The sequence below is a fragment of the Scyliorhinus torazame genome, chromosome 1 (assembly GCF_047496885.1).
Source record: "Scyliorhinus torazame isolate Kashiwa2021f chromosome 1, sScyTor2.1, whole genome shotgun sequence".
Taxonomy (NCBI): domain Eukaryota; kingdom Metazoa; phylum Chordata; class Chondrichthyes; order Carcharhiniformes; family Scyliorhinidae; genus Scyliorhinus; species Scyliorhinus torazame.
In genome coordinates this window covers 313,552,131-313,577,541 of record NC_092707.1, presented here as the reverse complement: position 1 = coordinate 313,577,541, position 25,411 = coordinate 313,552,131, and the positions used below count along the sequence as shown (strand labels likewise).

The following is a 25,411-nucleotide window of genomic DNA, read 5'->3' as shown; positions in this document are numbered from 1 at the left end:
ACTTTGCTAAAAGTGAATTTGCAAAAGCAGTAGTTTATATGTTTAGGATACAAAGAACAAAGAAAAGTACAGCACAGGAACAGGCCCTTCGGTCCTCCAAGCCTGCGCCGACCATACTGCCCGTCTAAACTAAAATCTTCTACACTTCCTGGGTCCGTATCCCTCTATTCCCATCCTATTCATGTATTTGTCAAGATGCCCCATAAATGTCACTATCGTCCCAGCTTCCACCACCTCCTCCGGCAGTGAGTTCCAGGCACCCACTACCCTCTGTGTAAAAAAACTTGCCTCATACAGCTACTCTAAACCTTGCCCCTCTCACCTGAAACCTATGCCCCCTAGTAATTGACCCCTCTACCCTGGGGAAAAGCTTCTGACTATCCACTCTGTCTATGCCCCTCATAATTTTGTATACCTCTATCAGGTCACCCCATAACCTCCATCACTCCAGTGAGAACAAACAGAGTTTATTCAACCGCTCCTCATAGCTAATGCCCTCCATACCAGGCAATATCCTGGTAAATCTCTTCTGCACCCTCTCTAAAGCCTCCACATCCTTCTGGTAGTATGGCGACCAGAATTGAACACTATACTCCAAGTGTGGCCTAACTGAGGTCCTATACAGCTGCAACATGACATGCCAATTCTTATACTCAATGGCCCGGCCAATGAAGGCAAGCATCCCATATGCCTTCTTGACTATCTTATCCACCTGTGTTGCCCCTTTCCGTGACTTCTAGACCTGTACACCTAGATCTCTCTGACTTTCAATACTCTTGAGGGTTCTACCATTCACTGTATATTCCCTACCTGCATTAGACCTTCCAAAATGCATTACCTCACATTTGTCCGGATTAAACTCCATCTGCCATCTCTCCGCCCAAGTTTCCAAACGATCTAAATCCTGCATATCCTCGGACAGTCCTCATCTCTATCCGCAATTCCACCAACCTTTGTGTCGTCTGCAAACTTACTAATCAGACCAGTTACATTTTCCTCCAAATCATTTATATATACTACGAACAGCAAAGGTCCCAGCACTGATCCCTGCGGAACACCACTAGTCACAGCCCTCCAATTAGAAAAGCACCCTTCCATTGGTACTCTCTGCCTTCTATGACCTAGCCAGTTCTGTATCCATCTTGCCACCTCACCCCTGATCCTGTGTAACTTCACCTTTTGTACCAGTCTACCATGAGGGACCTTGTCAAAGGCCTTACTGAAGTCCATATAGACAACATCCACTGCCCTACCTGCATCAATCATCTTTGTGACCTCTTCGAAAAACTCTATCAAGTTAGTGAGACACAACCTCCCCTTCACAAAACCATGCTGCCTCTCGCCAATATGTCCATTTGCTTCCAAATGGGAGTAGATCCTGTCTCAAAGAATTCTCTCCAGTAATTTCCCTACGACTGACCTAAGGCTCACTGGCCTGTAGTTCCCTGGATTATCCTTGCTACTCTTCTTAAACAAAGGAACACTGGCTATTCTCCAGTCCTCCGGGACATCACCTGAAGACAGTGAGGATCCAAAGATTTCTGCCAAGGCCTCAGCAATTTCCTCTCTAGCCTCCTTCAGTATTCTGGGGTAGATCCCATCAGGCCCTGGGGACTTATCAACCTTAATATTTTTCAAGGCGTCCAACACCTCGTCTTTTTGGATCTCAATGTGACCCAGGCTATCTACACATCCTTCTCCAGACTCAACATCGACCAATTCCTTCCCTTTGGTGAATACTGATTCAAAGTATTCATTTAGTACCTCGCCCATTTCCTCTGGCTCCACACATAGATTCCCTTGCCTATCTTTCAGGGGGCCAACCCTTTCCCTGACTACCCTCTTGCTTTTTATGTACGTGTAGAAAGCCTTGGGATTTTCCTTAACCCTATTTGCCAATGACGTTTTGTGACCCCTTCTAGCCCTCCTGTCTCCTTGCTTAAGTTCCTTCCTACTTTCCTTTTATTCCACACAGGCTTAGTCTGTTCCCAGCCTTTTAGCCCTGACAAATGCCTCCTTTTTCTTTTTGACGAGGCCTACGATATCTCTCGTGATATCACTGTTGGACATGATTAAGTGGCCCCATGAGATGCAGAATTGAAAGTCATTGTGGAATTCCCAGTGCCAAAAACAAAATAGGAACTGAGATTTCTCGGCATGAGTGGGTTTTATCAGATTTTTTGCCAAATTTTAGCAGTGTGTTGCTCCATTGACTGAACTATTAAATAAAGAACAGAAAATTCCAATGGGCAGTAGTGTCAGAATGCATTCACCAGCTTGAAAGCTATAAAATGGCTACACTGGTTCTAGCAGCACCGAATTATACAAAGAAGTTTAAATATGTTAAATAACAATTTAACAGGGAGGAAAACCAGAAGGATATTCTGGTAATGGTAAACAAGGAAAGGGGAGTAGAAATGAAGGATTCTGAAATTGATTTTCCTGACTATTGACGTTGATGATTTGGGTGTTGTTGCTATTTTGTTGCAAGATGAAGAACTAGGAATTGAAAAGCCAGTAGGATATTTCTCACTGAAGTTGAATGTGCGTCAGAAGAAATATTCAGCCATTGAGAAAGAGACTCTTTGTCTTGTGCCAGCTTTGTAGCATTTCAAAATTATGTTGCAAACAATTCTTCAAAGACAATCATATATACTGACCACAAAGCTTTGAAAATTTGGAAAAATCTTCAAAACGAGAATGCCAGACTGTTCAGGTGGAATTTATTACTGCAACCGTTTAATTTACAAATTATACATGTGGCTTGATGAGAAAATTTAATTGCAGCTGCATTGTTCAGAGTTTAAAATTCAAAGGAGCATGGACATTTGGAAAATGGAATCTATGTTTATAAAATATTTGGGTATATTTTCATGATTTGTGCATATATACTACAATGCAATACTTTTGTGTGCATAGATAAATATGTTAAATAATCCAAAGTGGATTGAGAAAATGAAACCATCTTTTTGGAATTATGATGGTTATTTTTTCTGTGAGGTCGGAGATGTGAAGAAAATGATATTATTCTAAATAATTTTGGGATGTACTGTGGTATTCCATTAAGCAGGCTTGTGGGGGCTGTGCGTGTGTGACGAATTTAATTAAGCTGGAGTGTTGAGTATGGGCGGCACGGTAGCACAGTGGCTAGCACTGTAGCTACACAGCACCAGGGTCCCAGGTTCAATTCCCGGTTTGGGTCACTGTCTGTGCAGAGTCTGCACGTTCTCCTCGTGTCTGCATGGGTGTCCTCTGGGTGCTCAGGTTTCCTACCACAAGTCCCGAAAGACGTGCTGTTAGGTAATTTGGACATTCTGAATTCTCCCACAGTGTACCCGAACAGGCGCCGGAATGTAGCGACTAGGGGCTTTTCACAGTAACTTCATTGCAGTGTTAATGTCAGCCTACTTGTGACAATAAAGATTATTATCTACAAAGTTGAGGACATCAAAGGGGCTAGCTGTGAAAGGCAGGCAGAATTTAATTTAGCCAAGTTGGATGTTCTGCAAAGAAATAAGACATGGGCAATAATTTATATTAGGAGATAAAGAAGATTTGTTGTGTTAAATTGTTACGTTTCAAAGAGAAGTAAAAAGAGTTTAAAAACTTGGAAAAGTTATTAAATAAATAAGGTTATTAAACTTTATTTTACCTGAAAATGGTGCCCATAGGGAGAAGATAAATATTTTTATATTCTGGAATTTCACGAAAAATGAAGACAATGGGAAAATATGAAATAGAAAAAATTTATTTGAGAAAAGATATGAAAGCTGTGTTTAAGTGGTCATGTAAGACCTCCTGGAGGGTGCTTTGTACTGGGAACAGAACTGCGAGGTAAGGCAGTTTTCAGCTAGCCCAGAAAAGTGTCAGTTCTTTCAAGTAGTTTCAAAATCAGCTGCCCAGAAAATCAGAAAAGCCTTGGGGCTGCAATTTGACGTCTGAGTTTGAAGTTCCAAAACAGAGTGGAAGTGAGCAGTGTGATAGTATATGGTATGCCTCACTAAAGTGATAGTACCATTGCCTTGGGGGAGCAATGTTACTGGATTTCATAGATTAAATATCTGGAACGCACTGTTGTCACTGAGAGCCTAACCAAGTATGAATCTTTTGGGGGAATGTTCCGTCAGGCTAATTTTATTTATATAAATTAAATCTTGGGATTTCTTTTTGTTTTAATTTAACAATTATAATCTCCAAAAGTGTTACTCGAATTTGTGGCTCCTGACTTCAGTACACATATCTTCTCGTGGCAAAATACAAAAAGAAAAGCGTTGGAATAGCTTGGCATGTTTCCTGTTCAGATTTGGTTCTGCACCGCACGTTCCACCTTTCCAGATCATAACAAGTGTAGCATAAATATTTACATGACTTCAGCAACGAGAAGTTTGAAGGAAGTAGCAATTTGCCTAGCTCTTCTCTTCCCGTCATCAACGTAGTTATTTCTGAAGATATGCTGTCTACTGATAGCTACAAGCTCAATGACTCTCTCAGCTATTCCACTAATCATATCTGGTTTGTGTAAGGAGGCCGTCAGTTTTTCTGCCTCCTTGTATCTGCTATGATGCCCATTTTCCAAACAGATACTCCAAATCTCCAGCGCTGATTTCCCCCTATTGTAGTAGATAAGGCCTTCAACTATGACTATCCCAGAGCCTCCACTGGCACCCTCAACTCTTGATTTCCCTCCCAGGTCCACAAGTTCCCTCATTGTCCTTCTCTTCCAACTCATCTTCTTCTGAATTTGACTGATCATCCTCCTTCATTTTTGCCATCTCCACACCCACCTATCATCAAACACAACTTTCCATCCCTTCCCTTTTAGCCTTAAAAGGACAGGTACCCTCTGTGACATTTTGGTAATTTCTTTCTTCACCACATTACAAAAATAAGTATCTTACCTCTCGTAATGTCACTAGAGTCTTTTTATCAATTGTTGACTGTTTAACTAGCTCTTTATTGTCTTTTTCTAAATCTTTCAGTCGTCCATAAAGATCTTTGAATTTGTTGATTTCTTTCACAAGCAATTTATTTTCTTTTTCAAGATTAGAAATTGTCATGTTGTTTTCATCTAGTGACGAGTCCTTGATCTCAGTTTGTTGGCGCAATCGCCTATTTTCCTTCTCAAGCTGTTTCTTGTCTTTCTCTAGTTGGGCAGTGTCCTCCTCCAGCAGTTTGTTTTCCTTCTCTAGTTGTTGCAACCGTTTGCTGGAGATTTTTAGCTCTTCCAGGTTTCTTTGCAAGCTCTGGTTTTCGGTTTCTAAATCCTGCAGCTCATTTTCCAACTGATTAATCTTTTTGTTACTATTTTCTAGAGCCTTTTGGAGCCGATGGTTTTCTAAATCTAGTCCTTGATAGCTTACCTTTAATCGTTCAGTTTTCTTATTACAAGCCTTCAAGAGATCTAGGCTCTTGTTTAGCTGTTCTTTCTCATTTTCCAATTCTTTGTTCTCTAGCTCCAATTGTGCCACCTTGACAACATTAGACTTCAAACTCTCTACTGTCCTCCGTAACTGCAAATTTTCATCATCAAGTTGGTTGTTTTCTTTCTCTAATATATCTAATTGCACTGCAAGGTTTTTCAAATTATCCAAAGTCTTTTTCAGCTTTCTATTTTCCACTTCTAGGTCAGAGTTCTCCTGTTCCAAAATCTCGACTTTTTCACATGCAATTATTAGACTAGTTATCTTCTTCTGGAACAGTTCATTTTCTCTTTTCAAGCGACTCAAAACACATTCAAGCTCTTTTGCCCTTTCTCCTTTTTCTTTATAGTGTTCTAACTCCCTTCGGATTTGTTTATTTTCGAACTCTAATTTGTTCAGTTTACCACTAGATTCCTTAATAGATTCATGGAGAAACTTGTTTTCTTTCTCGATGTCTTTAACTTTTGCTTCTGCACTGATTTGTGCACGTTGCCTCAAGGATGCGATGGTTTGATTCAAATGTTCATTTTCCTGCTCCAATGCTTTGATCTAGGAAAAGCAAATGTAGTGAAGGAAATTAATTTAAAATGTATAAACTACTAGTTCTTTGTTACAAATATTCTACAATACGCAAAGGCATTCAAGATGCTTTACTGAAGAAACTCTACGTGCAACAGCTACGAAGAAATTCGGCAAATAGGTAAAACTCGCATTCCTGTCAGTATTGTCAACAATAGATTTTCCCCAATTTGGCAGAGTTGTTTAGAAGCCAAAAGCATAGAATTCCTACAGTGCAGAAGGAGGCCATTTGGCCCATCCGGTCTGCACCAACCCTCTGAAAGAGCACCCTACTCGACACACAAAGGAGATGAGAAGTTTGGAAAGCTCTTCACAAATGTCAATTGAAGATACAGCAATTATAAATTTGAAATACGAGATTGACAGACTTGTTAGCTAAAGGTATTTGTATGTAGTTTGTAGATCAGCTTTGATCTTAGACAATGGTGGCTCAGGCTCGCTCCTATGAAAAATGTCAGAAGTCATTATTTCATGATTTAAGATTCATTGACAAGAAATCATGGATCTACTTATTTTTTGTATACAATTCACTCAGATTTCAGCCTAGACGTTTGTACGGTAGCACAGTGGTTAGCACTGTTGCTTCACAGCGCCAGGGTCCCAGGTTCGATTCCCGGCTTGGGTCACTGTCTGTGCAGAGTCTGCATGTTCTCCCCGTGTCTGCGTGGGTTTCCTCCGGGTGCTCAGGCTTCCTCCCACAAGTCCCGAAAGATGTGCTATTAGGTGAATTGGACATTCCGAATTCTTCCTGTGTATCCGAACAGGCGCTGGAATGTGGTGACTAGGGTCTTTTCACAGTAACTTCACTGCAGTTTAATGTAAGATTACTTGTGACAATAAAGGTTATTATTATTATTCGAGAATTATCAGCTCTTCTCTTGTTATACATTCACTAGTTACAAGATAATTAAAGCAGAATGTTAGAAGGTCGACACTGATAATGTACACTATGCATATTAAATCAGGGTAAGTTTATGCAGTTCAAATACTTTTCATATGGATGAAACAGCCAACATTCATTTTTAAATTCCATTACTTTTGTTGACAGAAAATATAAATAAGTTTAGAATTACTAAATTTACACATTCTTCTCCAAGTTTAGATTTTGGCTAATATATAAATTTCAATGAGAAATATTCAGTCTTTCCCATCCAAAGTAATTAATGTATTGTGAACATAATGGGCCCAATTTTAACTCTGTGTAAGTGGAACTGTTTTGAATGAGCTGGGTTGAGTGTTCTAGTGAGCCACATAAATAGGGAAATACAAAGGGCTTTAAACTAAACAAATTAGGCTGAGGGATTATGCTTGAGAAGATGTAGCAAATAAAGGGGTAGATTCAAGGCAGGAGAACATAATTGTAATAAGGGTAATGAGGGACATGGAATAGGAGAAAGGGACAGGGAGATAAAACCCAACACTACACAAACAATCAAGACTAGATGTTACAAAGGTAACAAAAACAACCTAAAGGTTTTGTATCTGAATGTGTGTCGCATTCATAACAAGTATATGAATTGATAGCACACATTGAAGTAAATAAATATGATTCGATAGCCATTACAAAGACATGGCTGCAGCATGGCGATGACTGTTCCTTAATATTGAGGGATATATGACCTTCAAGAGGATAGGTAAAATGGAGGGGTAGCACTGAATCAAGGAGGCATTGGTACAATAGTTCAGAGGTGTATTTGATTCAGGACAGCAGGATGTAGAATCTGTTCAAGTGGAGATGAGGACTAGTAAAGGAAAGGTGGCAAAAGTGGGAGTGATCTGCTGGTCCCAACAATAGCCACAATGTAGGACAAAGTATACAAGGATAAATATTGGGTGATTGCAATGAAGGCGTGGCGATGATCATCGGTGATTTTAATCTACATACAAACTAGAGAAGTCAGGTTGGTGGTAGTCGCCTGGCTGAGGAGGTCATGGAATGCTTTTGGGAAAGTTTTGTCGAGCAGCACGTTCTGGAACCAACAGGGAGCAGATTATATTAGACTTGGTATTGTGCAATCTGACAGAATTAATGATCTCAGGGTAAAGACACCACTAATTAGCAGCAACCATAATATGATTGAGTTTTACATCCAGTTTGAAAGAACGAGGAGTGGGTCTAAGACTAGTACTTTAAACTTAAATTTGAGCAACTACGTGGACATGAAAGCTGAGCTAGCTGAAGTGAACTGCGATATGAGGCTAGAGGATAGATAAACAGAGAAGCAGTGGCAGACATTTATGGGGCTATGTCAGAATATTCAGAATAAGTATATTTGCACTATAAAGAACAATTCTAAAGGGAGGACCCCACCATCTGTGGTTAACTAAAGAAGCATTAAACCAAAGAAAAAACAAATAAATGAGGAAAAATAAGTGACAAGTCAGATGTTTGGTCAGAATATAAAGAGCGGCAGAGGATGACAAAAAGTTTAATCAGGAGAAAAAATTAAGTGTATGAGTGTAAGCTAGCTAGAAATGTAAAAATGGAAAAGAAGAGTTTCTTCAGGTATTTGAAAAGGAAAAGTTGGTCCACTAAAGAGTCACAATGGGAATTTAATAGCAGATAGGGAAATGGTAGATTAAATTAACAAATATTTTTACTTTTGTCTACACCATAGATAGCTGTGAATAAGTGGGTGGTAAAGGGGAACATAGTGACATTACAATCACTAGGGATTGGGTACTGAGCAAAATGATGGGACTGCGGGCAGGCAAGTCTCTGGCCCTAATGGACTTCTTCCGAGGGTCATGAAAGGGATGTCTGTTGAGGTACCAAACATTCGCCAGATTCTGGAACTGTTCCATCAGACTGGAAAGGGAGGAAGGCAGGAAAGAGAAAATGGTAGGCTAGTTAGTTTGATATCTGTCATGGGGAAGGTATTAGAATCAATCATTGAGGCGGCAACCTGGGCATTTCCTGTGAAATGGAAATCATGTTTAACCAATTTATTGGAGACCTTTGCTGGAATAACATGTGTTGTGAATGAAGGGGAGCCTGTAGACATACTGTACTTGGATTTACAGAAGGTATTTAATCAAGTAACACATAAAAGGCTACTGTGGAAAATAAAGCTCATGATATACAGGGTAACATGGATAGAAGATTGGCTGGCTGACAGAAAACAGAGTTTATGCATCAATGGGTCTTTTTTTCCATTAACGGGATGTGACGAGTGGAGTCCCGCAGAGGTCTGTGCTGTGGCCTTTACAATTTACATCAATGACTGAAAGGAGGGAATGAGGGCACTTTAGCTAAATTTTCAGATGATGCAAAGATAGATAGGAAAGTATGTTGTGAAGAGAGGACATAAAGAGGTTGCAAATTGATATAGGTTGAGTAAGTGGCCAAAAATCTGACAGGTGGAGTACAATGTGGGAAAATATGAAGTGGTTCACTTTGACAGGGAGAATAAAAAGGCAAAGTATTGCTCAAATTGAAAACAGCAAAGTATACAGAGATCTAGGTGTTCTCACGCAGGAGTTATAAGTATGCAGGTTCAGGAAGTATTTAGGAAGGTTAATGAAATGCTGTTTATTTCAAGAGGAATTGAACATATAAGGAAGCATATTATGCTTCAGTTATACAGGGCTTTGGTGAGACCATGTCTGGAATATTATGTGCAGTTTCAGTCTCCTTACTTAAGGATGCAAATGCATTGGAGGAAGTTCAGAGGTGGTTTACTGGATGCATACCTGGAATGAGTGGGTTGTCTCATGAGGAAAGGTTGGACATATTGGGCTTGTTTTCATTGGAGCTTAGAAGAATGAGGGATGTCTTGAGTGAAGCATGCAAAATCCTAAATAGTCTTGACAAGATGGAAGTGGAAAAGATGTACCCTCTTGTGAGTGAGTTCAGAATTAGAGGGCACGGTTTTGAAATTAGGGGTTGTCATTTTAGGAGAGCTGAGGGAAAACATTCTCGGAGAGCTGTGCGACTTTGGAACTCTCTGCCTCAGATGGCTGGGAGGCAGACTCATTGGATATTTTTAAGGTGGAAACATAAACAGATCTGCCATGATCTTATTGAAAGGTAGAGCAGGCTCAAGGGGCTGAGTGGCCTACTTCTGCTCCTGCTTCACATGTTAGCTTTTAAAATCTTCTCCAATGTCTTAGATATACGGGAAATATGAATCAGATCGAAGGTTGTTCTGAAGAATACTGTCATGTGAGAGTAAATGTAAGAAATGGGTGTTTATCAAATAGCTGCAGTGATGTCAGAGTGTGGGTGGAGCTGGGCTGTCTGTTTGATTTTACTTTTGTTTTTGAGCTGGCAGCTAGTGTGTTTAGTTTCATTTTCAGAGTTGGAGCTGCATCCAGCCAAACAAGGTGTAATTTTGATCTCTCTCTGCATGAAAAGAATGTCTTCAGATCACTCGCTAATTTATAGTAATAACTGTTCTCAGGAGAGAATTTAAACCTGCTGTCTTTGTTAAGGAGGGTATTTGTCTTATGAATGTTGCTAGGAAAGAGTAAGGGTTACTTATAGAGTACTGTAATCTTTGGAGGAAGTATTTGAGTTGATAGTTGCTAAGATGTTTACTGTATGTTTATAAAATGTTAATTGGATTCATACAATAAACATTGTTTTCTTTTGAAAGTACTTTAGATCTCTGTTGCGTCACACCTGTAGAGTGGGCCCTTGTGCTCCCCATAACCAAAATCCAGTTGTGGGTCAGGTGAACTCCACGATACACTTTGGGGCTCTCAAAGCCCTGGCCCGTAATAATACTAAGAAAATCACACTGAATGTAAGCAAAGAAGCATTTCTAATTGGAGACGCTCAAACATAATCTCAAATGGACACGGAGTTGTTCACGCAAGAGGAAATATTTGGAATATGATTTATGATCAGAAAGAGATCCAGTTAAAGCATCAGAAAGAGAGCCAGTTAAAGCCCATTTAAACAAATTGAATTGTGCTTTCATTTTGAAACTAAATACAAATGTTCCATAGAAGTGGCGTTTGACAGATCTGTGAATATTTTCTGATGACTGCTAAGAAATTATTAAAGAGACAATGTAGATGATTCCATGATGGTTGAAAGCTTTACGGTAATTGGGAAATGAAAGCCATTTTTATAAGTTAATAGTATGCACTAATATGATGTATATACAAACCTAGGAAACTCATTAAAATTGCGTTTGAAAAATTTTGTAACCCTTAAAACAGTAACGAATCAAGGAGAATTACAAGTTAAGCTACATCAAAACAAATCAAATGTTAGGAATGGGGAATATTTTCAGAGAGCTTCTTCAGTTTGTGGGCAGTTGGTGGAAATGCTGCGAAGATTTCGGAGGAAAAAGCAGGCTTCATTGTAACGATTCTGATGAGCCAAATAAGGGACAGCTGTCCCTCAATTACTTTACCAGTTATCCACAATTGCCCCAGAATGGACCATGACTCTCAGGTATTGTTAGCAGCAGCCTTGAAGAACTTTTCTATTTAAACATTTTTCAGGATAACATCCCTCTACTCCATGATGTTAACAGCTGGCGCTGCAGGGATGCCTCCAAGCTCACTGTTCCCACCCACCACACTCACTTAATTGAAGACAGATGAATCGCCTTAGAAGAGGCCTGAAATGGAACTGTCTGGTAGAGAAACTGGCAGGAGTTGGGGTGTGGAGGAAGAAAAAGATTAATGTTACCCAAAGAGTAGGCTGCTCAGCCTACTGAGCCTGCACTGCCATTAAGTTTGATCATGGCTGGATCTTGTATATCCTGCACTATTCCCATATCCCTTCATATTTTTACAATCTAAAAATGTATCAATTTCTGTCTTGAATATACTCATAGTCAGAGCCCCCACAGGCCTCTGGGGTATAGCATTCTAAAGATTTGCTAACAAGTGAAGCAATTCCTCCCCGTCTCAGTCATGCCTCTTTATTCTGGTGCCTCCTTGCTCCAGACCCCTCAGACTGGGGGAATATTCTTCCTGCACCTACTTTGTCAAGCCCTGTAAGAATTTTATATATGTTTCAATGAGGTCACCTCTCAATCCTTCTGAACACCAGAGTATTAATCCAGTCTCATCAATCTCTTCTCATTGGGCAGTGCTGCCATCCCAGGAATCTGTCTGGCGAACCTTCATTAAACTCCCTCTGTGGCAAGTATATCCTCCCTTAGGTAAGGAGACAAACCTGCACACAATAATCCAGGTACAGTTTCACTAAAGCTCTATTGAATTGCACCAAGACATGTTTACCAGTACACACAGCACGGTGGCACAATGGTTAGCACAGTTGCTTCACAGCGCCAGGGACCTGGGTTCGATTCCTGGCTTGGGTCACTGTCTGTGCGAAGTCTGCACGTTCTCCCATTCTCTGAGTGGAGTTTATCTGGATGCTCCGGTTTTCTCCCACAAGTCCCAAAAGACGTGCGGTTAGGTAATTTGGACATTCTGAATTCTCCCTCAGTATACCCAAACAGACACCGGACTGTGGCGATTAGCGGATTTTCACAGTAACTTCATTGCAGTGTTAATGTAAGCCTTCTTGGGACACTAATAAAGATTATTATTACAGATCCTCTTCCAATAAAAGCAAAAATAGTATTTTTGGCAGATGAGGGTACAGAGTGGCATATTGGTATTGTAACTAGTAATCTAGAGACCCAGGGTAATACTCTGGAGACCTGGGTTCAAATCCCACCAGGGCAAGTGGTGGAATTTGAATTCAATAAAAATCCGGAATTAAAAGTCGAATGACGACCATGAAACCATTGTCGATTGTCATAAAAATTCATCTGGCTCACTAATGTCCTTTAGAGAAGGAAATCACTTATCATTACCTGGTCTAGCCTACATGTGACTCCAAACCCACCACCAATGTGGTTGACTCTTAAAATACCCTTAGGGATGGGCACCAAGCACTGATCCTTGCGATGACCCACTAGTCACAGTCTGCCAACCTAAGAATGACTCATTTATTCCTACCGTTTTCTGCCCATTACCCAATCTTCAATCCATGTCATTATATTGCTTCCTATCCCAAGTGCTCTACTTTTTAATATTAAACTCTTGCGTGGGTCCTAATTGAAAGTCTTCTGAAAATCCAAATACACCACATCCAAAGGTTCCCCTTATCTGTTTTGCTAGTTACATCCACAACAAACTCCCAATAGGTTTGTCAGACATGATTTCCCTTTCATAAATATATGTTGATTCTGCCCAATCCTACCATCATTTTCTAAGTGTTCGAGAACAAGGAATTGGAATGAGAGGAATAGAATAACAGTGGAGAATTAGGGTGAGGAGTGACAGGGAGTGTGTGGAATACAGAGAATCTTTTTCCTGTGGTGGGGGATTAAGAACAGAGAAGGAAGGGAGGATTACAATATCAAAATTAGAGGCAGGTCAATTTGGAGACAAGTGAGGAAATGCTTTTTCATCTAGAGGGTGGAATTATGGAACCCCTTCCTTCAACAAGCTGTGGATATCTGTGTGCATAGGATCCTCTTGTAACTAAGGTGATGTATGGGAATAATGCAGAAAGATAAGCAAAAGGCTAAGTGAAACCTGGAGACTTTTAGCATGGGTAAACAATGACAAATTGGTTTCACTGGTGGGTGAATGGGAAACAAGGCAATATAGGCCAATGATTCATAATGGAAGAACTATGGGAGAAGGAAAGAGAAACATTTTTGACTAAAGGCTATAGAACACGGGATGCTTCATATCAAGTGGCTACTGAGGCGACTAGATCACTTGGTCCATCGGTCTACTCCCAATCATCAGCAAAGTGACAGAAAGTACAACTGTCTGCCCACTACCATGGCTACATTTACAGTCGGGTATCCCTAGAGAAGGAGCACATTGTATCTACCGGCATCGTCAAGGCCTTCCGTGCCTGGAGGGCACCACATGGATTAGGGTGCCTTAATAATCCTCAATCACATTTCAGTGTAATGTTTAAGTTTCATTTGTGGTTTTCTTTTTGTTTCAGGAAGCATCCCTTTAAGGGGCTGAATCTTGAATTTGTCCCCAAGTTTATCTGATTCAGCTTAATTGGTTATTTGATTTATCCAAACTAGGAATCAAGTAGCATGTACTCAGCAACAACCTGTTCAATGATGCTCAGTTTGGGTCTTGCCAGCACTACAAGACTTCAGAGGTCATTGCAGCCTTAGGCCAAACATGGACAAAAGGGTTGAATTCAAGAGATAAGTTGAGAGTGACTGTCCTGGACACCAGAACAGCATTTGGCCAAACATGGCATCAAGGAGCCCTCGGAACATCGAAGTCATTGGGAATCAGGATTATACCTCGTACAAAGGAAAACAGTTCTGGTTTTTGGAGGCCAGTCATCTCAGCACCCAGGCATTGCTGCAGGAAGTGCTGGCAAGGTGGTAATGTCATTTGACAAAAACTCCAGAGGCCAATGTGTCTGTGGACGGGAGTTCAAATCGCACCATGGCAGCTGGTGGAATTTAAATTCAGTTAATAAATCTGGAATTAAAAGCCTGTCTAAAGGCGACCACAAAACAATTGTTGATTGTCTTTTGAAACCCATCTGGTTCACAAATGCCCTTCAGGAAAGGAAAAATGTCGCCCTCCTGGTCTGGCCTACACGTGATTCCAGAACCTCAGCATTGTTGATAACTCTTAAATGGCCCAGCAAGCTACTTAGTTGCATCAAACTGCAACAAAGTCTAAAAGGAACGAAACCTGACAAGACGATCCGGCATTGGCCCAGAAACGATAAGGGCAAACCCAAGCTCATCGACACTGCAAAGTCACCTTACTAACATCTGGGGGCTTGTGCCAAAATTGGGAGAGCTGTCCCACAGACAATGTCAGCAATAGCCTGACATAGTCATACTCACAGAATCATACCTTATAGCAACGTCCCAGACACCACCATCACCCACCCTAGGTATGCCCTGACCCACCAGGAGATGGAGGCACAGTAGCATACAGTCAAGAGAGAGCTGCCCCGAGAGTCCTCAACAGACTCCAGACCCCATGAAGTCTCATGGCATCAAGTAAGTATAGACAAGGCAACCTCCTGCTGATTGCCACTTACCATCTGCAGTCGGCTTGTGAATCAGTACTCTTCCATGTTGAGCACCACTTGGAGTAAGGGCACAGAATGTACTTGGGTGAGGGACTTCAATGTACATCAAGAAGTGGTCTTATAGCACCACTCCTTACTGAGCCCTAAAGAGCAGAGCTGCTAGACTGGGTCTTCAGCAGGAAGTGAGGGAACCAACAAGAGGGAAAAACGTACTTGACCTTTCCCTAACCCCTTTATCCATCACAGATGCATTTGTCTATGAAAGTATTGGCAGGAGTGACCACCACAGTCCTTGCAGACAAAGTCCCATCTTCCCATTGAGCATACCCTCCATCATGCTAAATAGGATAGATTTCAAACAGATCTAGTAACCCAAAATTGGGCATCCATGAGGAGCTGTGGGTCATCAACAGCAGAATTGTAAACAACCTCAATCTGTAACCTCGATCAACTCTGGTTCAAAGAAGGACTTCCGGTGGCGTGGGCGAGCAGGGCGGCCGTAGCAACAAGAGCTCCCCCCGGTAGCCGCGATTTCGGGGAAATCCCAGAGTCTTCACGTACCCCCCGACTATCGTCGGCCTTTGGGGCCGTCACGAGCAGCCAGCGGGGCCGGTTTAAAAACCGGCGAAGAACCCCGCACGGGTGTCAGGCGGCGGGGGCTGAGGTGCTGGGCCCAGCGCAGCGGCAAGGTCAGAGCAGCGGGGGTGGAGCTACGAGGAGGCTGAGGCGGCAGGCCCAAGGCCAGGGCACTATGTAGGAAGGGTACTCCACCTCAAATGGCTCCCACCTGGGAGGAAGAAAGAAGGCTGAAGCCTGGTCCCAGGGGAGCTCTGGGTGAATGCAGAGGAGAAAGAAAGAAGGTTTAAGGAAGTTTGGTAAAAGTTTTTTTTTTTTTTAAAAAGAATAAGTCAGATTGATGAAGGACAGGGGGGTGAAGGGGGCGAGAAGGGAAAATAAAGAAGATAAAAAACAATAAGCCGCTAAAGGATGCGAAGAGCAGCGTCAAAGAAAGGAGGAAACACGGGTTTGCCGCTGAAGGAGAAGACGAGCAAAAGTATTGACAGGATGGCGGAAGCCGAACTGCAAGGCGGGCCCGCATGACTTACGGTGGAGAAGATGACCAAGGTGATGGCGGTGGAGCTGGGAAAACAGGGCACATGGAGGCCTTGAGGAAGGAGACGGCGGTCGTGTTGAAGTCATTGGTCGAGGAGGCAATCGGCCCGGTGAGGGTGGCGGTGGCAAAGGCATCGGCCGAGGTGAGAGAGCAGGGCGAGAAGATGAAGGAAGTGGAGAAGGCCGTGTCACGACACAGCGACCAGGTCACTTCGATGGGGGACGAGCTGCGGAGGGTGGTGGAGGTTAACAGAGGACTCCGAGACTTCCGGGTGCGGCGATGACCAGCTAAGTCGCACGTTTCGGCAGCTCCCGGTGGAACGGACTTTTGGGCTCTTCATAGGAGCCCCAACGGCAATTTTAACGGCTAAAAACACCGTGCGGTAAACCAGAAGGGAATTCCCCCTGGACACGTATGGAAAAAGGAGAGGAAAGTGGCCGGATTGCAGCGGATCCTTTGGAACAGCGGCAAGGAAGGCAAGCAAAAACCAAGATGGCGTCGGAAGGTGGCAGTTTCACATGGGGCCCTGAACAACAAGAGTTCTTGAAATGCTGCGTGGAAGAGATAAAAAAGGAAATGAAGAAAGAGCTGTTGGCCCCGATACTACAGGCGATTGAAGGGCTAAAGGAGGAACAAAAGACCCAGGAGCGGGAGCTTCGGGTCGTGAAGGCGAAGGCAGCCGGGAATGAGGACGATATACAGGGCCTGGTGGTGAAGACGGAGATACAGGAGGCACATCAGAAACGATGTGTGGAGAGGTTGGAGGCACTGGAAAACAACGCAAGGAGGAACAACCTGAGGATTCTTGGTCTTCCTGAAGGTGTGGAGGGTGCGGACGTCGGGGCATATGTGAGCACGATGCTGCACTCGTTAATGGGAGCGGAGGCCCCGGCGGGTCCGTTGGAGGTGGAGGGAGCATACCGAGTTATGGCGCGAGGACCGAGAGCAGGAGAAACTCCCAGAGCCATAGTGGTGAGATTCCTCCGTTTTAAGGATAGAGAAATGGTCCTTAGATGGGCGAAGAAAACTCGGTGCAGTAAATGGGAGAACGCGGTGATCCGCGTTTATCAAGACTGGAGTGCGGAGGTGGCGAGAAGGAGGGCGAGCTTTAATCGGGCTAAGGCGGTGCTTCATAAAAGGAAGATAAAATTTGGAATGCTGCAACCGGCAAGACTGTGGGTCACATATCAAGGGAGGCACCACTACTTTGAGACGGCGGATGAAGCGTGGACTTTTATTGTAGAAGAAAAACTGGAATGAGTGTATTATTAAAAAGAACGTTTGGACAAAGTGGTGGGGCGAATGTGGGGGGCGAAGAGGGGTTTTATGTTCTAATCCTGCGGTGTGGTAACTTTTCTCTCTCCCACAGGGGGTGATGGGGGGAGGTGGGGAGGGAGAGGAGATGGGGCGTTGGCCATGGGGGGGCGGGGCCAAGGGAGAAGCGCGGGCTTGGCTCCCGCGCTATGATAATTATGGCAGGAATAGAGAAGCAGGAAGGAGGGGGCGTCGCACGGTGCGAGCCGTGGTCACGGGGGGAAGCCGAGGTCAGCCAGAGTTTGCTGACTTCTGGGAGCAACATGGGGGGAGTAATTACGCTAGCAGGGGGTCTAGCGGGGGGGGTGGGAGGGGGGAATTACTGGGTTGCTGCTGCTGGGGAAAGGGGGGAGCGGGTACGGGAGAGGATGGGCGGGGGGGCACCGCCTGGGGGAGATACAGCTGCGTGGGAACTGGGTGAGAAGCTGGAAAAAGATGATGGCTAATCGGCAAGGGGGGGGGGGTGGGAAGCCCCCCAACTCGGCTGATCACGTGGAACGTGAGAGGGCTCAACGGGCCAATAAAGAGGGCACGGGTACTCGCACACCTTAAGAAACTTAAAGCAGATGTGGTTATGTTACAGGAAACGCACCTGAAACTGATAGACCAGGTTAGGCTGCGCAAAGGATGGGTGGGGCAGGTGTTCCATTCGGGGCTAGATGCGAAAAACAGGGGGTGGCTATATTAGTGGGGAAGCGGGTAATGTTCGAGGCAAAGACTATAGTGGCGGATAACGGGGGCAGATACGTGATGGTGAGTGGCAAACTACAGGGAGAGACGGTGGTTTTGGTAAACGTGTATGCCCCGAACTGGGATGATGCCAATTTTATGAGGCGGATGCTAGGACGCATTCCGGACCTGGAGACGGGAAAGCTGATAATGGGGGGAGACTTTAACACGGTGTTGGAACCAGGGCTGGATAGGTCGAAGTCCAGGACTGGAAGGAGGCCGGCAGCAGCCAAGGTGCTTAAAGATTTTATGGAGCAGATGGGAGGTGTGGACCCTTGGAGATTCAGTAGACCTAGGAGTAAGGAGTTCTCGTTTTTCTCCTATGTCCATAAAGTCTATTCGCGCATAGACTTTTTCGTGCTGGGTAGGGCATTGATCCCGAAGGTGAGGGGAACGGAGTATACGGCTATAGCCATTTCGGATCACGCCCCACACTGGGTAGACTTGGAGATAGGGGAGGAAACAGGAGGGCGCCCACCCTGGAGAATGGACATGGGACTAATGGCGGATGAGGGGGTGTGTCTAAGGGTGAGGGGATGTATTGAAAAGTACTTGGAACTCAATGACAATGGGGAGGTCCAGGTGGGAGTGGTCTGGGAGGCGTTGAAGGCGGTGGTTAGGGGGGAGCTGATATCAATAAGGGCACATAAAGGGAAGCAGGAGAGTAAGGAACGGGAGCGGTTGCTGCAAGAACTTTTGAGGGTGGACAGACAATATGCGGAAGCACCGGAGGAGGGATTGTACAGGGAAAGGCAAAGGCTGCATGTGGAATTTGACTTGCTGACTACAGGCACTGCAGAGGCACAATGGAGGAAGGCACAGGGTGTACAGTGTGAATATGGGGAGAAGGCGAACAGGTTGCTGGCACACCAATTGAGGAAAAGGGGAGCAGCGAGGGATCACGCTCCACATTGGGTGGATATGGTGCTGGAGAAGGGAGTAGCGCAGAGACTGGGATGGAAACTGGAAGTGGGGCTTTTGGGGAACCAAGTGTTCTGAGAAAACTGAAAACATAATTAAGGAGTATGTAGGTTTCAATTGTATGGGTGAGGTGTCGAAGGCAGTCGTCTGGGAGGCTCTAAAGGCGGTGGTGAGGGGGAGGTAATTTTGTTTAAGGCCAGGGTGGACAAAGAGGAGAGGTTGGAGAGGCAGAGGGTAATAGATGAGATGTTGGAGGTAGATGGGAGGTATGCAGAAGATGGGGACCCAGCGAAGCTGGAAAAGAGGAGCTACAGGCAAGCTTCGACCGACTGTCCACCAGGAAGGCGGTGCGCCAACTCAGACGAGCAAGGGATGCAGTTTATGAACATGGAGAAAAGTATGTTAGCAGGTCAGCTCCGGAGGGAGGCAGCGGCAAGGGAAATTCTTCAGGTGAAGGATAAGGCAGGGAAGTTGGTGGTGGCTCCACTGCTGATTAACAAGGTTTTTGAGGAATTTTATGAGAGGTTGTACAAGTCAGAGCCACCCGGGGGAGCCCGTGAGATGCAGGAATTTCTAGTTGGGTTGGAGTACCCGAGGCTAGAGGGGGGGGGGACAGGGCTACATTAGGAGGAGCAATAGTGGAGCAGGAGATAAAGGATGCGATTCGGAGGATGCAGTCGGGGAAGGTGGCAGGGCCGGATGGGTTTCCGGTGGAATATTATAAAAAATATAAGGATAGGTTGGCACCCCTGATGGTGGGGATGTTTGAGGAGGCGATAGGGAAGGGGGTGTTGCCGCAAACCTTGGGGCAGGCATCGATTTCACTGTTGCTAAAAAAAGATAAGGATCCGACGGAGTGTGGGTCGTATCGGCCCATATCACTTCTGAATGTGGACGCAAAAGTGTTGGCGAAGGTACTGGCGGGTAGGCTGGAGGAGTGCCTCCCAAAGGTGATAGGGGAGGATCAGACGGGGTTTGTGAAAGGGAGGCAGTTGTTTTCGAACATTAGGAGGGTTTTGAATGTCGTTATGGCACCGGCGGAAGGGAAGAGGTGGTTGTGGCATTGTTCGCCGAGAAGGTGTTTGAGCGGGTAGAATGGGGGTACCTGATGGCAGTGCTGGAGCGGTTTGGGATTGGACCAAGATTGGTGAACTGGGTAAAGCTATTATATAAGGAGCCGAAGGACAGTGTCCGCACAAACAATATCAGTTCGAGATACTTTTCTCTCCACAGTGGGACGAGACAGGGATGTCCTATGTCCCCCCTGCTGTTTGCACTTGCGTTTGAGCCGTTGGCCATCGCATTGATAAGTTCGGGAGTATGGAAAGGAATAGTGCGGGTGGTGATAAGAGCATAGGGTGTCCTTATATGCCGACGACTTGCTGCTGTATGTGTCGGAACAGAGTGCTTCGATAGGAGGAATATTGGAGCTACTGCGGGTATTTGGGTCTTTCTCGGGGTACAAGCTGAACCTGGACAAGAGCGAGTATTTTGTGGTGTCTCAGCCAGGGGTGGGGTGGCTGCCATTCCATAGGGCAGGGACTCATTTTAGGTATCTGGGGGTGCAGGTTGCCCGGGAGTGGGGAGTCTTCGCAGGTACAACATCACTAGTTTGGTGGGGAAGAGTGAAAGCCGATCTGGCAAGGTGGGATGGCCTTCCTCTGTCGGGTCGGGTCGGGTCCAGGCAGTTAAAATGAATGTGTTGACTTCCGGTTGCGGCGATGACCAGCTAAGCCGTACGTTTCGGCACCTCCCGTTTCAACGGACTTTTGGGCTCTTATCGGGAGCCCCAACGGAAATTTCTTACGGCCAAACCCAGTGTGAGGCGACAAAGGAAGGAGTCCCCCCGGGTGTGGATGGAAAGAAGCGATAGTAGTGGCCAGATTGCAGAGGATCCTCTGGAGCAACGGCAGAGAAGAGAAGGGAGAAGCAAGATGACGGCTCAGGGAGCCCAGATGGTATGGGGCCCGGAACAGCAGGAGTTCCTCCGACGATGTGTGGAGGAGCTCAAGAAGGAGGTGCTGGCGCCGATGTTGCTGGTGATTGAGGGATTGAAGGAGACGCAAAAGACCCAGGCGATGGAGCTCCGTGGAGTGAAGGCAAAGGCAGCCGAGAATGAAGACGAGATACAGGGCTTGGTGGTGAAGACGGAGACGCACGAGGCACTACATAAGAGGTGCATAGAAAGGCTGGAAGCCCTGGAAAATAGCTCGAGGAGGAAGAATCTAAGGATTTTGGGTCTTCCCGAAGGGACAGAGGGAGCTGATGTTGGGGCGCATGTGAGTGCAATGCTCCATACTTTAATGGGAGCTGAGGCCCCGACGGGCCCCCTGGAAGTTGAGGGAGCATACCGGGTCCTCGTGAGACGACCAAAGGCAGGGGAAATACCGCGAGCAATAGTGGTGAGGTTCCACCGCTACAAGGACAGGGAGATGGTCCTGAGATGGGCTAAGAAGACACGGAGTAGCAGGTGGGAGAACGCGGTGATCCGCGTGTATCAAGGTTGGAGTGCGGAGGTGGCGAGAAGGAGGGCAAGTTTCAATCGGGCCAAGGCGGTGCTCCACAGGACGAAAGTAAAATTTGGAATGCTGCAGCCGGCAAGACTGTGGGTTACACACCAGGGCAAACACCACTACTTTGAGATGGGCCAGGGAGGTGGGATGGAAGTTTTCGGAAATGGGAAGAGAAGGGGATTAAGACGCTAAAAGATTTGTTTCTTCGGGGTCGGTTTGCAGGTTTGAGGGAGCTGGAAGCGAAGTATGGGTTGGAGCAGGGAGAAGTGTTTAGGTACATGCAGGTTCGGGATTTTGCCAGGAAGGAGATACAGAGCTTCCCAGAGGAACCGGCCTCTACATTGTTGGAGGAGGTTGTGGTGGTATGTATTAAGGGTAGTACGATACCCAGTGATGCCGAGAGGCTATTGGTGGACAGACACTGGGTCCTGATTAGATATGCCGCCTACTGGCTCCACCCAGTAAGGAGGAACCCGGGTTCTCCCAGCAGCCGCATTCTGTAACCGAGCTGCTGGGGAACAAGTCTGCGTAATAAAGCCATCGATTGACATAATCTATGCCTGATCGACTCTGGGAGCACGGAAAGTTTTATCCATCCGGATACGGTAAGACGCTGTTTTCTTTCAATCCACCCGAGTACCCAAAAGATTTTTCTGGCAGCAGGATCCCATTCCGTAGAAATCAAAGGGTTCTGCATCGCGAACCTCACGGTGCAGGGGAGGGAGTTTAAGAATTACCGACTTTATGTACCTCTGCGCTCCCACACTCCTGGGGTTAGATTTTCAGTGTAACCCCCAGAGTTTAACGTTCCAATTCGGCGGCCCTATACCCCCACTTACTATCTGCGGCCTCGCGACCCTCAAGATTGAACCGCCTTCCCTGTTTGCGAACCTCACCCCGGATTGCAAACCCGTCGCCACTCGGAGCAGACGTTACAGCGCCCAGGACTGAACATTTATCCGGTCAGAAGTCCAGCGGCTGCTGAGGGAAGGCATAATCCAGGCCAGCAATAGTCCCTGGAGAGCTTAGGTGGTAGTTGTAAAGACCGGGGAGAAGCAGAGGATGGTCATAGACTATAGTCACACCATCAATAGGTACACGCAGCTGGATGCGTACCCTCTCCCCCGCATATCCGACATGGTCAATCGGATTGCACAGTACAAGGTCTTTTTCACCGTGGACCTTAAGTCCGCATATCACCAGCTCCCCATCCGCCCGAGCGACCGCAAGTACACTGCCTTCTAAGCACAGGCGGCTCTACCACTTTTTAAGGGTTCCATTCGGCGTCACTAACGGAGTCTCGGTCTTCCAACGGGAGATGGACCGAATGGTTGACCAGCACGGTTTATGGGATACGTTCCCGTACCTGGACAACGTCACCATCTGCAGCCATGACTAGCAGGACCACGACGCCAACTTCCGCAAATTCCTCCAGACCGCTTACACCCTGAACCTCACCTACAACAAGGAAAAATGCGTGTTTAGCATCAACCGTCTAGCCATCCTTGGCTACGTAGTGCATAATGGAGTCATAGGCCCCGACCCTGAACGCATGTGCCCCTTTATGGAGTTCCCCCTCCCTCACTGTTCCAAAGCCCTGAAATGCTGCCTGGGATTTTTCTCTTATTACGCCCAGTGGGTCCCCAACTACGCGGACAAGGCCCGCCCGCTAATTCAGTCCACTACCTTCCCCCTGTCGACAGAGGCCCGCCAGGCCTTCAACCGCATCAAAGCAGATATCGCAAAGGCCATGATGCACGCGATCGACGAATACCTCCCCTTCCAGGTCGAGAGCGACGCGTCTGACGTAGCTCTGGCGGCCACTCTCAACCAAGCGGGCAGACCCGTGGCCTTTTTCTCCCGTACCCTCCACGTTTCAGAAATCCGCCACTCCTCAGTGGAAAAGGAAGCCCAAGCCAAAGTAGACGCTGTGCAGCATTGGAGGCATTACCTGGCCCGTAGGAGATTCACTCTCCTCACTGACCAACGGTCGGTAGCCTTCATGTTCGATAATGCGCAGCGGGCAAGATCAAGAACGACAAGATCTTGTAGTGGAGGATCGAACTCTCCACATATAACTATGAGATCTTGTATCGTCCCTGAAAGCTGAACGAGCCGTCCAATGCCCTATCCCGCGGCACATGTGCCAACGCACAAGTGGACCGTCTCCAAGCCCTCCACGAAGACCTCTGCCACCCGGGGGTCACTCGGTTCTACCACTTCGTGAAGACCCGCAACCTCCCCTACTCCGTCGAGGAGGTCCGAACAGCCACCAGGAACTGCCAAATCTGCGCAGAGTGCAAGCCGCACTTTGAGGCCAGATAGAGCGCACCTGATAAAGACTTCCCGTCCCTTTGAGCGCCTCAGTCTGGACTTCAAAGGCCCCCTCCCCTCCACCGATCGCAACACGTACTTCCTGAACGTGGTTGACGAATACTCCCGTTTTCCTTTCGCCATCCCCTGCCCTGACATGACCGCGGCCACAGTTATTAAAGCCCTCTGCACCATATTTACACTGTTCGGTTTCCCCGCCTACATCCATAGCGATAGGGGGCCCTCCTTCATGAGCGACGAACTGCGTCAATTCCTGCTCAGCAAGGGCAACGCCTCGAGCAGGACGACCAGTTACAACCCCCGGGGGAACGGTCAGGTAGAGAGGGAGAACAGAACCGTCTGGAAGACTGTCCTACTGGCCCTACGGTCCAGAAGTCTCCAAGTTTCCCGTTGGCAGGAGGACCTCCCGGATGCCCTTCACTCCATCCGGTCACTGCTGTGTACCACAACTAATCAAATGCCTCACGAGCGCCTCCTTGTCTTCCCTAGGAAGTCCTCCTCCGGAACGTCACTTCTGACCTGGCTGGCAGCCCCGGGACCCATCCTGCTCCGAAAGCATGTGTGGGCGCACAAATCGAACCCGTTGGTCGAAAGGGTTCATCTCCTCCATGCAAACCCTCAACACGCTTACATGGCATACCCCGACGGCCAACAGGACACGGTCTCCCTGCGGGACCTGGCGCCCGCCGGAGCTCCCCACAGCCCCCCAACACCAGTCACCCCCTCCCTCCGCGTACCCCACAGCCGCTCCCTTCCCGGGTGGATCGGTCCTCCTCCCATGCCTGCCCAGGAGTAGTGAAACAGGAACAAACATCGCGACGCTCCCAGAGACTATAGTGCCCGAGCCAGCGCCTGCACCACCACCGGGGCTGAAACGATCGGCAAGGACGACCAGTGCACCCTTTCGACTCATCGAATCTGCGTGACAAAGCAAGATCTGTAAATAATTCAGTGGCTCAATAAAAGCAGCGTTGTAAATAGTTAACAGTTGATATCGTTGCATAGCCACTGTGTTAATGGAATCCCAGTACCGACGTTGTAAACCCCTACCACCATGCGACCCACCACCCCGCCGGGTTCTTTTTTAACAAGGGGTGAATGTGGTGGTATGTATTAGGGGTAGTACAGTACCCAGTGATGCCGAGAGGCTATTGGTGGACAGACACTGGGTCCTGATTGGATCTGCCGCCTTCTGGCTCCACCCAGTAAGGCTGAGTATAAGAACCCGGGTTCTCCCAGCAGCCACATTCTGTAACCGAGCTGCTGGGGAACAAGTCTGCGTAATAAAGTCATCAATTGACTTCATCTCGCCTCGTCAGTGATTGATTGTGCTACAGAAGTGCGGACGACAAGGGGACTGGAGAAGGGGGCAGTGTCAGCGGTGTACGGAGCTATTTTGGAAGAGGATAAGACACCACTGGAAGGGATCAAAGCAAAGTGGGAGGAAGAGCTGGGAGAGATTATAGAGGAGGGG

The 25,411-nt window shown here is 46.3% G+C and overlaps 1 protein-coding gene across 13 annotated transcripts in view; it reads right to left on the bottom strand.

Moving 5' to 3' along the window:
- The window catches only part of LOC140424010 (girdin-like), a 695,300-nt gene that overhangs the window by 338,659 nt on the left and 331,230 nt on the right, over positions 1-25,411 (bottom strand). For all 13 annotated transcript variants that reach the window (XM_072507832.1, XM_072507831.1, XM_072507835.1 and 10 more), the window contains one exon: positions 4,899-5,969. In XM_072507832.1, the coding sequence (XP_072363933.1) occupies positions 4,899-5,969 (1,071 nt within the window). The remainder of the gene's footprint in view (positions 1-4,898; positions 5,970-25,411) is intronic.